Raw genomic sequence first — 12037 nt, 5'->3', positions numbered from 1 at the left:
TTATTCATTCACAGATTTAAAGTCTTGGAAACGCAAATGCTGCCATTCATATCTTGCTTCAGGCAAGAAGAAGTCATTTTGGTGATCAAAACGATTAACCAAAGCGACCCATAGTGCTTGTGGATCCTCTTCAGAAAGATATTCAGTTTGCAAGGCGTCCTGGATATGTCTTCGAATGAAGATTATAGCGGTGGCTTTCTCAACTTTGCCAACAGGGTTGTCCATCTCATCTTCAATGGCGGGATGCAAATTCTTTGCAATGAGGTGGAGTTTCACATCTTGGACCCACTTGAGATAGTTCCTTCTAGAGACCTCCAAAGCAGCGAAGTTGAGTTTGTTCAAATTCGACATGTTCCTATCACAAAATAAAGGACAAGATGTGATTAGTGCAATGGAGAAAAAAAAAATCAATCCATTCATGTAGGAGTAGAACATTGATGTTCTAATAGACATGTATTGGCTAATATTCGAATGAAAAAGCTTCGGGTTTTCATGGGTGATGTTTTTAAGTGAAAAACTTCAAGTTTCAAACAAGGCATGTTTATAGAAACTTCAAGTTTCGAAATAATTATGAACTTCAGATTCATATGTTCATGCAGGCAAATGTAAATATATACACATAAATATGCAACGAGAAAATATGCAAATAGAAGTTCAGGTCTAAAATTGTAATTTAATTAATTATTTGGACTTCGGGCCAAATTTAAAGTATGGGTGAAAAAATATAAAACCCATTGGGCCTAAAAATAATTAGGCAATTAAACTCGGGGCCCAAAATAAGGCCTAAGCCCACGGGTGGGCTAAATAAATAGGTGTCATGCATCATATGCCGAAAGCTGGGCGAGTTTGGTCTCAGGTGGGTTGCAGGCCCAAAGGGAGAGAGGGAAAATGGGCCAAGCTAAAGCATTGGGCCGCTTCAGGAGAGCCTAAATATTTTTTTTATTTTTATTTTTATGTGGGTTATTTGAAGCAAGCCTTAAAGAAGAGGAACTCTTTTTCCTTTTTTTTTTTTCACGGGCCGGTCAAACGGTTTTGGGCGAATACAGGTGAGCCCAAAAAAAAGGAAAAAAGAAAGAAGGCTGAGTAACAAATCCTAAATAGGGCTCGGGTTAGGTCCAAAGACCCCTAGCCACAGCTGGGTGCGTTCGCTGGGGAAGAAGGCTGGCGCTGTCGCTTCAGGCAGCCGTGGTTTGGGACAGTGATGCTTGGGGCGAGTCCGTGGGTCAAGGGAGACCACAAATATGAACAGAGATTTGAAAAATCTCGACGTTCTACCAAAACCCTAGAAATACGAATTGAAAAATTAGAAAAATTTCGATAAGATTCGAGAGAATCTCGGTCAATCAGTGTCAGGGACGAACTGCAGGTCGTCAAAACACAATGATCTGTGGGTGAGGATTGGCTGCAGGCCAACCTGCAACGGTGGAGGTGCCGTGGAAGGCGTTGGTGTTTTTGGGTGGGGACTTGTGGCTCGGCTTGGCCACCCAAGCTACAGGCTTGGTTCAATGGCTCGAAGTCATGGGTTCAAAGAACCCAGTCCATGTTTCCAATTTCTCTTTTTTTTTTCTTTGTTTGTTTCCCTTTTTTTTTTTTTTTTTTTTTTTTTTTTTTTTTTTGTTGTTGTTGAATTCAATTCAATTTTATGCATATTCAATTCAATAATATAATGCATGTACATATATTTGATGCAATTCATGGCAAATATCAAATTCATATAATTCAACAATTATGAGTATAATGCATACACAATTTATGTAGAATCTAAAATTCGAAAAACATAAAGTTGGGTCATGCATTATGATGAATGTTCATGCTTTCAGGGCTGCAACAATATCGAGATAAAAACTGTTGTTTTGAAAAAACCTGATTGCGTGATGATATGGATGAACTGGTTTGATGCAGAAAAATCTTCAACGTTAGATTCCCAAGCGCAGCAGTAGGAGCATGCTGATAACGTATTGTAGCCTTATCTGACAAGGGGAAGGGGGCCAGCGGCAAGGGCGGAGAGAGAGAAGAGATGTGTTTGTAAACTCGTAGGGGAATTGTGTATTGAGGATATGTTATCCCCCTATGTAGTGCCTTTATTTATAGTAGTAAAATGACAGAAGAAATCCCTCATCCCTAAGGAATACAAGTTCATATAGGAAAGAATAACTAGAATCAAATCAAATCTAGGATTTACACAATTACACTTAAACTAGAAAAGTTCACAGCAAGAATTAATTATTTTTTATATTATTCACATGACAACATATTATAGATTCACTAACATAATTATAAACAAAATCCTAAGGAAAAGACGACATTGATATGCGAAGGTCGAAGACTCAAAGTCATGGACCACATTCATCAATTTTCATTGTTAGAAACCATTTGGGATACAAACGTTTTACTAATTTTCTCGTAATTTATTTGTTTTTTTGAACACGTGACGCATAACATAAACATACTCTTCTTACTCATATATACCAGAATCAAATCACAAAACCAACACCAAACTAGAAGTTATTAATAACAAGCAGCTTACTGAAAGTCATCACAGAAGACAGGATTTAGATTTTTCTTCTAGTTTTTTAAAAATTTAATCATTGCTCAACTTCCAATCTTTGCCATTTCAGTGTGTGCCTTCCCATCGAGTTTCCCCTTTATGGCCTTCGCCATATAATCTCCAAATTTTAATTTCTTGTATTTTCTTGATGACTCCACCATATGATCAAACGGTCCAACTTCCGCGTCAGTATGTGGAAAAAGAAATGATGCATAAGATATCCTCAGCCTGCTTTCGTTGGGGACAGCTCTATGCTCAATGCTCTTGTACTTCCCATTGCTCCATATCTGTCATAAAAATAATAAAAATTATGTTTAAATATTAACATTGTACTACATACTCAATAATAACCATGTTTACCTCAAGAGCATCTCCGACATTCACAACGAGAGCGTTCGGAATCGGCTTCACCGGCACCCATTTGCCTTCTTTTCGAATCTGTAATCCGGTGACATTATCTTCTTGCATGAGTATGGTTACGGTGGTTGTATCCGAGTGCGGACTTAGAGCTAGTACTTTATCAGGCATGGAGCATGGAGGAGTGTAGTTCACCCGCAAGGCTTGAAGCACCTCTTTATGCAGTCCAAGAAGAGCATCCTTCTCTAGCTCCATGATAATAGATAGAGACCTTATGAGTTCCTCCCCAATTCTTTTAACTTCACTTGAATATGCCTCGATAGTTTCCCTATCATCATCAACACACTTATCACTAAATTGGAAGCGAGTTTAGTTTAGTTCACTTCCACGTGTGGTTAATTGAATTGATTTGAATTTTTTTATTTTTTGTTTGGGTATAACTCTACCGACGTGTGGGCTCTCGCTCAAGTACTACGGTTCATATCTATTAACAGTGATAAGAGTTTTTCTGGAATAAGGATGTCCACATTTGACGATCATGTTTCTGTCTAACATATGTAATTATTGAAACTGTATCAGAGATTGTTTAGCCATTTGATTATCCGCATTTTCATTTCAGCTTTATCTATCGAACTTTATATTTTCGTTGTTTTACAATAGTTTTAAATATGGATGTTTTTTTGGAGAGATACTCCTAATATATAGACGCTCCAATCATAGGATACTCTAGAAGTAATCCTAGAGGTTGTTTGGGTGAGGGATTTTCAAGTTTCAAGGGATTGATCTTAAGTTTCTTAAGAAATGTATAGATCACAAAATGTTAAATAGAAGGGATTAGAAAAACTCTTCCCTACATGAGCATTGCAATATGTGAGAGGGATTTGTAAAGGACTCCTCCCCCTGGTTTGTATATCTCTCTTGGGAATTTCTAGTTCCTTCTATATATTAAACATTTTTTTATAACTTGACCTCAATCCCTTGTGACTTGAAGGGAGAAGATCCTCTCCGGCCCAATACATTCGAATCCTCTGGATCCTTCTTCTTTAATGGCTGAGTCGGTGTTGTGGCTTCCCCGGAGTTGGTTGTGTTGGCAACATCGTAATAGTTGTGGATGACGTAAAAGAAAAAAAGTGAAGAAGAAGCCGCAGAATAGGAGAAGAAGGATTATTGCAGAAGAAGAATTGAAGAAGGCGGCAAAGCACAAGAAAAACTGTAGAGAAGAAAAAAGAAGGAGGATCCGGATGTATTGGGTCCAGAGAGGTTCCTCTCCCCGACGTGAAAATCCGTTATTCAAAAAAAACCGGAAAGACTTTTTGGGGTCTTAAAATACTTTATCCTTGCGTTTGCAACTGAATCATGTTCCTCGTGCTTGTTTGCTGGTAGCTAGCACAAGGACATCCATAAAGAATGTTTCAAGTCCCCGGAAATAAATCGACCCAAAATAAGAAAGTCACAGGAAATAATTTCCCTGAATAATTTAGTTTAGAAACATACCTGAACCCATTTGGTGCAGTTGGCCAAAACTTAAGGTCTCTTGACTGAGCTGGATAAAGGCTTAGAATTAGTGTGTCGGACCAGTCCATTGTCTGCCCTTCGGAAATCGCATAGGCTTGCCCATAGCCCTCACGGCCACCTGACATGCGTATTTTATTCTTCTCTTCTAGAGGAAGTTCAAAGAACTTGGCCGTTGCATCCTTCATCTCCTGCAGCAATTCTGTTGCCACTCCATGATTAACCACCTGCAATCATGTTTAACTATATTATTATATAATAACCTCAAAGTGTCTACCAAGTTAGATATCATACTGGTACAATGGAAAATGTTCTTTTTCTCAAACTGTTCGACAACATAAAACATGGTAAGTTTGGATAGTAGATCGCGTTGATTTTTTTCCAGAATTTGTGTACCTCCACGTTCATTGTTTGTCAACATAAACATTTTGTGTAGCTGTTCAGTATAATATATATTTAGGATACCTGAAAGAATCCCCATTCTTTGCAAGCTTGGTCCAGTTTGTTGAGCTCCTCCTTGTGCCCACTCGAGAGCAGAGAAAGATCGAGGATAGGGATCTTCGATGAAAGATCAAACGCGTCTGCTGTACTCTTTGGCTCGTCTTCTTCCTTCCTGCTTACGAGGAATGTTTCAGGGACCTGCAATGGGTTACTTCTTACCATTTCTTGAACATTTGGTGCAAATGCCATCTCTAGGGTTGAAGGGTTTTTCACTCTTGTTTCTTTCTTGTTCAGAAATATTAATGCTTCAGCTTCATTGGTTTCAGATCGATTATTAATGGTGGAGAGAAAGAGAGGGTGCTGCTAAGTTACTTAATTTAGTGATTTGTTTTTGGGGTGTTGGTGATAGATGATGAACTATATTTTGTTCTATATTGATGCTTTAGTGAAATTAGGTAGAAATAATTTCTTTTGATCAATTAACAATCCTTGCTTGATTCGTACCTTTCCTTTTGTCGAGATGCATAATGATAGTATTATTTAACTCCACATGGTAGAGTGATTTTTTAAGTTGCATGTGGGTAGCATTGGTGTTGTATATATTATCAATCTCGTTTTCCTGCACACTAGCGTTTAAACGAAAGATATATACAACCATATAAAGTCAGCAGCTCCATTTGAGGTCGCGTGTTTCATAAAAAAAAAGTGGAACAAAAATGCTCCTTAAAATAATGCATCAAATAATGCAAGGGTATTTTTGTCATATAAACAATGTTTTTTTTTTTTTATAATTAATTATTTTATTTTATTTTTTTAACAAACGATATTACCTACACTAAGGGAGATGAGGATGGGTTTAGCCTCACAATGGGTTAACAATAATGTGATTCAAAAAATGTGTAGTCATTCGTCAAAAAATGTGTAGTCACGTGTAGCACGTCGTGATTAAAAAAAAAACATTTATTTAAATCATATGATGTGAATGTCAGAATTAATTTAATTAATTAACTCATCCAAATTGAATAGTTAATTAGTAAGCTAAGGTGGATCTTCCGCCTGTGTGGTTTTAAGAATCTATAGGTCATCCCCAATTGAGAGGGTTAAAGGTTAAAAGGTCAAAAAGCCAAAAAATAGTCTGATTTATCCAAAAATTCATTTCCAACCGATGATTGAACTATAATTATATAGAGCCCACCAGACCATTAATTAGCCAAAGGGCATCAGGCTGGCTAAATGTAGTCCCTCTTAGAGCATTCCCACCGTTGGGTTTTGCTCGGGGGACAGGCTCCAAAAGAAGGGCCCGAGGGCCGGTGGCGTCGCTCCAGCGTGGGCTAGCCAAATGGACGGGGGAGGCCTGAGCTTCGGGCCCGTGAGGGATTACCAGCCCGAGAGCCCGAGGTGGGCGTGACGTCAGGCTGACGCCAGGGTGGCGTCAGCGCAATATTTTTTTTTTTTTTGGGTTAGGCGCGTGCACCCCACCCGCGCGTGGGGGCGCGTCGTTGACACAAAAATTAGAAGAAAAAAAAACATCTGTCAGTTACCGTTGGGAAGCCACGTGGCTTCCCACGGTGCGTTAGATCTTAACGGTCACTTAATGTGGACCGTTCGATCTCAACGGTAAAAAAAAAAATTTAAGTCAGATTTAACGGTGGATATTAAAATGCTTTATAAATTAAAAAATAAATGAAAAAACAGTTTTAAAAATCTGAAATGTTACCGTTGTGACACGTGGCACAATCTGAAGTGTTGGAATTCAAATTTTTTTATATCTAACGGCAGAGATTAATTAATTGAATAAAAATTTAAAAAAAATTGTAAAAAATTCAAAAAAATTCAAAAAAATTCAAAAAAATAGCTGAAAAATCTGAAAAAAATTGTAAAAAAAATTGTTTTTACTTTTCTATAAATACCTTCTCATTATCATCTACCTTCTCGACGGGAATGTGAGGCTCTGCCCTTTCTTACGTTGTCATCTCTCATTTAACGCTCCTCATCCTCTTCCTTCTCATTTCTTACCCCCTGTTGATTGAACATTGCTTCTTATTCGTTAAACAATTCTTCCTCTTCCTGATTGAATTCCCACATCATCCTTGAGGAAGAAGAAGAATACATTGAAAGAATGAAACAGAAACTATGAATAATGATAAAGATTTTTGTGAATAAGGAAGCAGAAACTATGAATAATGATAGAGATCTTGAGAATTTTGGTGTGAGATTTGTGAGGATGGATGGTGGATTATATAGAGGATTCAGAAAGGATTAGGTTGTGCATAATGCCACGTGGCATGCCGTCATTCGTTACAAATCTGATGGAAATCTATCCTCAAAGATTGTGAACAGATTATGACACGTGGCATGCCGTCATTCGTTAAAAATCTGATGGAAATCTATCCTCAAAGATTGTGAACAGATTATGACACGTGGCGCGACGTGATTGGTTAATAATCTTATCAGAAATCCATCACCAATAATTGTATTATTTTGTATTATGTAATAATACTTTGGATAATGACACGTGGCGCAACGAGAACGATTAAAAATCTTATCCGATATTACAATTAAAATTATTTTGTATTATTTTATAAATAAAAAAAATACTAATATTTTATTGCCTATTGCCAGGGCTATTGAAGTGTAACGGTGGAGATGCAAATTCTATTGCCAGGGCTACTTACTGTTCATTAAGGGCAGTTACTGTTCATTAGGTGAATTGAATAGTGTACTGCCAGGGGGGAGGGCTCCAACGCTGGAGTTGCTCTTAGCCTTTTTTTAGTTCTTTTGGTTGGAGATACCTTAGTTGCAGAATACTTGGACCTTTTACCCATTTTTTTTCGTATTGGTCATGTATATTGGACATTATGGAACTCTGTTTCGACCTTAATAAATATCGTTAGGTACAAATCATTTTCCTTTAAATACTGACAACTAAAAAACAAGACAAACAGAAAACTCTTGGCTCCTCGCATATGTAAGGAGTCATACTCTTCCTCCCTAAGAAATCATTGCTCGATATGTCTGCCGAAACTTTTCCTTTGTATGATTTTATCGAGTTCCATTTGCTTATGTGTCGGATTGTGAGTTACAAATATAAAAGAATGACTCCGTATATGTAAGGAGCCAAGCAGTTTTAGCTTGAATTAGAAAGTTCACTGTTTCGTTCTTCCTTGTACAGAAGTGCATAGGATTGCTAACTTATCCAATTTAAATGGAAAGGATTTCTTACAGAGAAAGAAACCAAAAGAAATGCCTACTGATATTTTTACATGACAAAACCAAAAAAAAAAAAAAAATCATGATTATTGAGGACTACTTGATTTTAAGTCCTTTTCTTTTCTTTTGTTTACTCTGGCTTTTGTAAATAGAAAACATAATGGATTCCCTCAGCTAATCTCCATATCTGACTTTCTTGTACATCCAAACGGATCGTGGACAGTCCATCTTGTGATCGAATGGTTCAATTTCGACATCATCATGTGGTATAAGAAATGTTGCACAAGATAACCTTGCCTGTGGCAGCTCTGTGTTCAATACTACTGTACTTCCCATTACTCCATATCTGTCATGACAAAAACAAATGTGAAGCTCACTTTTCTCAGGTTAATCTAGGAAGAGTTTTATAGTATTAGAGAAACATCTCCACGGTGCTACTTATATATAGTACCTCAATAACATCTCCGACGTTTACAACTAGAGGGTTTGGAATTGGCTTGACCGGCTCCCATTCTCCTTCCTTCCGGATCTGTAATCCAGTCACATTGTCTTCTTGCATGAGTATGGTTATGGTGCTCGTATCAGATTGCGGACTATTACCTAGCAATTCATCAGGCATGCAGCACGGCGGATAGTAGTTCACAAGCCAAACTTGGACCAACTCTTTATGCAGGCCGAGAAGAGCATCCTTCTCCATCCCCATAATTAAAGATAGAGCTCTTACGAGCTCCTCTCCAACTTTTTTAACTTCACTAGAATATGTCTCAATTGCATCCCTTCACAAAAACTATAACTTAAAATATTAGTTACATACTTGGATCGCAAGAAACAACAATCTATTTTTTTCCTGAAATTTTACAAACATACTGGAATTCCTTCGGTGTGGTTGGCCAATATTTGAGCTTTCTATATAGAGATAGGTAAACAAGAAGAGCCAGTAAGTCAGACTAGTCCAGTATCTGATCTTCCGAAATCGTATATACATGCCCAGCCTTGAATGGCGTCCGATGTCATAGCAACCTTATCCTTCTCTTCTAATGGAAGTTGAAAGAACTTTGCTGCAGCATCCTTCATGCCCTCATTACTTCTGTTGCCACTCCATGATTTCCCATCTGCAATGAATTAAATTGAAAAGTTAATATAAAATAACGCTAGAGTTACGAAATTTGATCACCAAATGTTAGTGTCTTACTCGTTCAAAGTAAAAGAGATTTAAAGTGGACTCATAATTAATTGAAATGAAAGTTTGGACATAACAAAATTTGGTAAAAATGTTGAAATACTCGTTATAATTAAATTATAGCCGTACTCGATGTCAATTACCTGGAAGAAACCCTATTCTTTGCAAGCCAAGTCTAGTTTGGTAAGCTCCTCCGTGTTCCCACTTGAAAGCAGAGAGAAATCAACGGTAGGAATCTCCGAAGAAAGCTGACACATATGATCCACGCTCTTCGGCATTGATTCTTAAGAAGGCATCTTTCAGGGACGTGCAAAGAGTTGATCTTTGCTATTTCCAAAACATTTGGTGTCCGCAGAGACGAGCCAAAAGTCGGGGGCACTACAACCTCCTCTTGCACGAGTGCTACATCTGTGGATGAACCCATGTTCCCTTCTCAAAGTTTTTCAGCTTAAAATTGCATCAATAACTGTAAGCATTCGGAGTTTTATAGACCAGACCTCTAAATGGTGCCTGGTTTATAGATTCTTTATTTGCGAACAGTTGGAGCTTTCCTTCTGTTTTATTGTATAGGACGCTACGCAACTCTGCTTCGAACACTTATCGTCGAGCTAATCCTATCATGTGCATGTTAGATACAAAGAATTTTGGTTAAAATACTGACAACTACAAAACCAACAGGAAACTGCCGTCTAAAGTTGTTTAATTTCTTTGGAGTATTAGCTGAAGGTTCACTTCTTTTGGTTACGTATTCGGCGATGATAATTTATGTAAAGCGCAAGCATTAACAGTGATGTAATCTGGTTTTAGCATTACTTATTTCTTTAAAAAGTAAATCCAATCTTCTCAAGAAAGAAAAAACAGAATAACAACAGTTTCTTCCAAGTACAGCCATTGGCTACATCCTTTTCAGCCATTCCTCAATGGGGAGGGCAGAAAGTGATGACATACCGCGAAGCACGGCATTTGTTAAGGCTGGAGGAGTCATCAAAGGCATAACTATAAGCCTTGGGGCATATGGCCTTAAACAGATGTGCGAAAAGGGTCGGTTTGCAAGTGTTTGGGTTTGCGTAGCTTCCTGTGCAGCAATACTTCGCAGACTGCATAGCCAAGCAGGCACTCTTACACCCGACCACCCTGCCTCCTCTCCTCACTTCCAACGCAGATGGGCAGCACACGTTCAAATCAACCTCGCATGAGGCAACACCGCACCCTATTCCCCCACCAACCGGCTTCATTGACACGGGCAAGTTAAAGCCATCAACCAAACTCACATCATAGAAATGCAGGGGTGAAGTTGATGTTCCCAGCGTCATTTCAACCACGGTCGCTGGAGGCACGCCTCCTTTTCCTTGGCAATGCAATTGGCCAAAACAATCGCCGGTCTCACAGTTTCCTTTTCCATTACTGTCAAAGGAGCAACCCTGCCTGCCCCATATTCTTCCTGACCACTTCTCAGGTACATCAAGAACTGACTCCTCGCCGCTGCCAAGATGGAAACCGCCGCTTTGAGGAGTGTCTACGCCTGCACTGCCGAGTATACCGGGCCATATGCTTTCATTGCAGTTGTTCACTAGAATCAGTTGAGCCCCATCTGAAACAAGAAGCGGAAACAAGAAAACACAATTAGAAACCCAAAGAAACGAGGACACAGTGCAGTAAAGGTGGCAATTTCGGACATCACACATCACACAACTTGAAATTCTCACGAACTGAAGACACATAACTAACACAATTGAACTCATATTATATTAATAAATTGATAATTTTTCTCGTTTTTATGTCATTTTGCGTGTTGATCAACTAATGAGTTAGACAGAAAGACGAAAATAATATAAATAGATAAATCTGAACACGACCAATCGACATCCCTAAGTAGAAGAAATACATAGAAGAGATGAAGACTTGCTTGTAATTGAGATAGAGATTAGTAGATAGAGTATGGGGAAGAGAAAAGAGGAAGTTGGCATTGATTGAAATTGGGCCTGCGAATAGTAGATGTAGTTGAAATGAAAATACTTCTTCAGAACCACAAGCATATATATGTAATTGGAAACAACATCAAGCTTTTTAAGTGTAACATCCTCTCTTTTGATTTCTTTCTCTTACTTTCATGATGATAAAAGGGCATATATTCATTGCTTCCCATTGAGGGTTTTCTTTTTCTCCCTGTATCCCTGAGTATAAAAAATCAAAAGGAAGAATATAATCCATTTTATAGCAATGAACATCAGGATGATACTAGGAAATATGGTCCGAAGAATCTCGATTTTACAAATAAAGAATGCATTAACAATAAAAAAAAATAATGAAACATAGTCTTAGGATGCAGAGAGTTGTCCCACATTGGAAAGTTAAAAAAAACCTTGAATAAGTTTATAAGAATTTGAGTTGATTGGTTTATAGAAGTTACTCCACATTGTTAATTGGTATTGGGTTGAAATCTCAATTTTTTTTAGTAATATCAGAGTGGGTTAACCTAAGCAAGGGTGGTACTATCCACACACATCTCATTACTTTTCACACAACCTCTTAATTTTCGGTGCGTCGGATCGAATGAATTGGATTGATCAAATGATATAAATTAAAAGATGGTGCGTGAAAGATAAAACAGAGTATATAAATAGCACCACCACCTAAGTAAATATCAACGCCTAGATGTGTTCTACATCACTCAAAAAGTTAAGAAAACCTCTTTGTTAGCAGTGGGGTGTGGCTCTGTGGTATTGAATGCATTGACTTGTAGCCGTATGATTTATCGTTGTATAACTGCTGAATCTCAATGTTCACAT

The 12037-nt window shown here is 38.0% G+C and overlaps 3 protein-coding genes and 1 pseudogene across 3 annotated transcripts; all 4 read right to left on the bottom strand.

The window, feature by feature from the left end:
* Positions 1-351, bottom strand: LOC137744324 (uncharacterized). Its single transcript, XM_068484163.1, has one exon. The coding sequence runs from the start codon at positions 349-351 to the stop codon at positions 1-3; it is 351 nt and encodes a 116-aa protein (XP_068340264.1).
* Positions 352-2311: 1960 nt separating this feature from the next.
* Positions 2312-5476, bottom strand: LOC137744679 (protein LATERAL BRANCHING OXIDOREDUCTASE 1-like). Its single transcript, XM_068484449.2, has 4 exons — positions 4883-5476; positions 4400-4644; positions 2909-3233; positions 2312-2835 (listed from the first exon to the last, which is right to left on the bottom strand). The coding sequence occupies exons 1-4, from the start codon at positions 5105-5107 to the stop codon at positions 2593-2595; spliced, it is 1038 nt and encodes a 345-aa protein (XP_068340550.1). The 5' UTR covers positions 5108-5476; the 3' UTR covers positions 2312-2592.
* Positions 5477-8164: 2688 nt separating this feature from the next.
* LOC137744323 (protein LATERAL BRANCHING OXIDOREDUCTASE 1-like) lies at positions 8165-9672 on the bottom strand (annotated as a pseudogene).
* A 363-nt stretch (positions 9673-10035) lies between these two features.
* Positions 10036-11299, bottom strand: LOC137744322 (thaumatin-like protein). Its single transcript, XM_068484162.2, has 2 exons — positions 11155-11299; positions 10036-10839 (listed from the first exon to the last, which is right to left on the bottom strand). Exons 1-2 carry the CDS (start codon positions 11282-11284, stop codon positions 10166-10168), a joined length of 804 nt encoding a protein of 267 aa, XP_068340263.2. The 5' UTR covers positions 11285-11299; the 3' UTR covers positions 10036-10165.
* Positions 11300-12037: the final 738 nt, after the last annotated feature.

The sequence above is a fragment of the Pyrus communis genome, chromosome 12 (assembly GCF_041283825.1).
Source record: "Pyrus communis isolate YQ-2024b chromosome 12, ASM4128382v1, whole genome shotgun sequence".
NCBI lineage: Eukaryota > Viridiplantae > Streptophyta > Magnoliopsida > Rosales > Rosaceae > Pyrus > Pyrus communis.
This window is presented reverse-complemented; position numbering and strand designations above follow the sequence as displayed.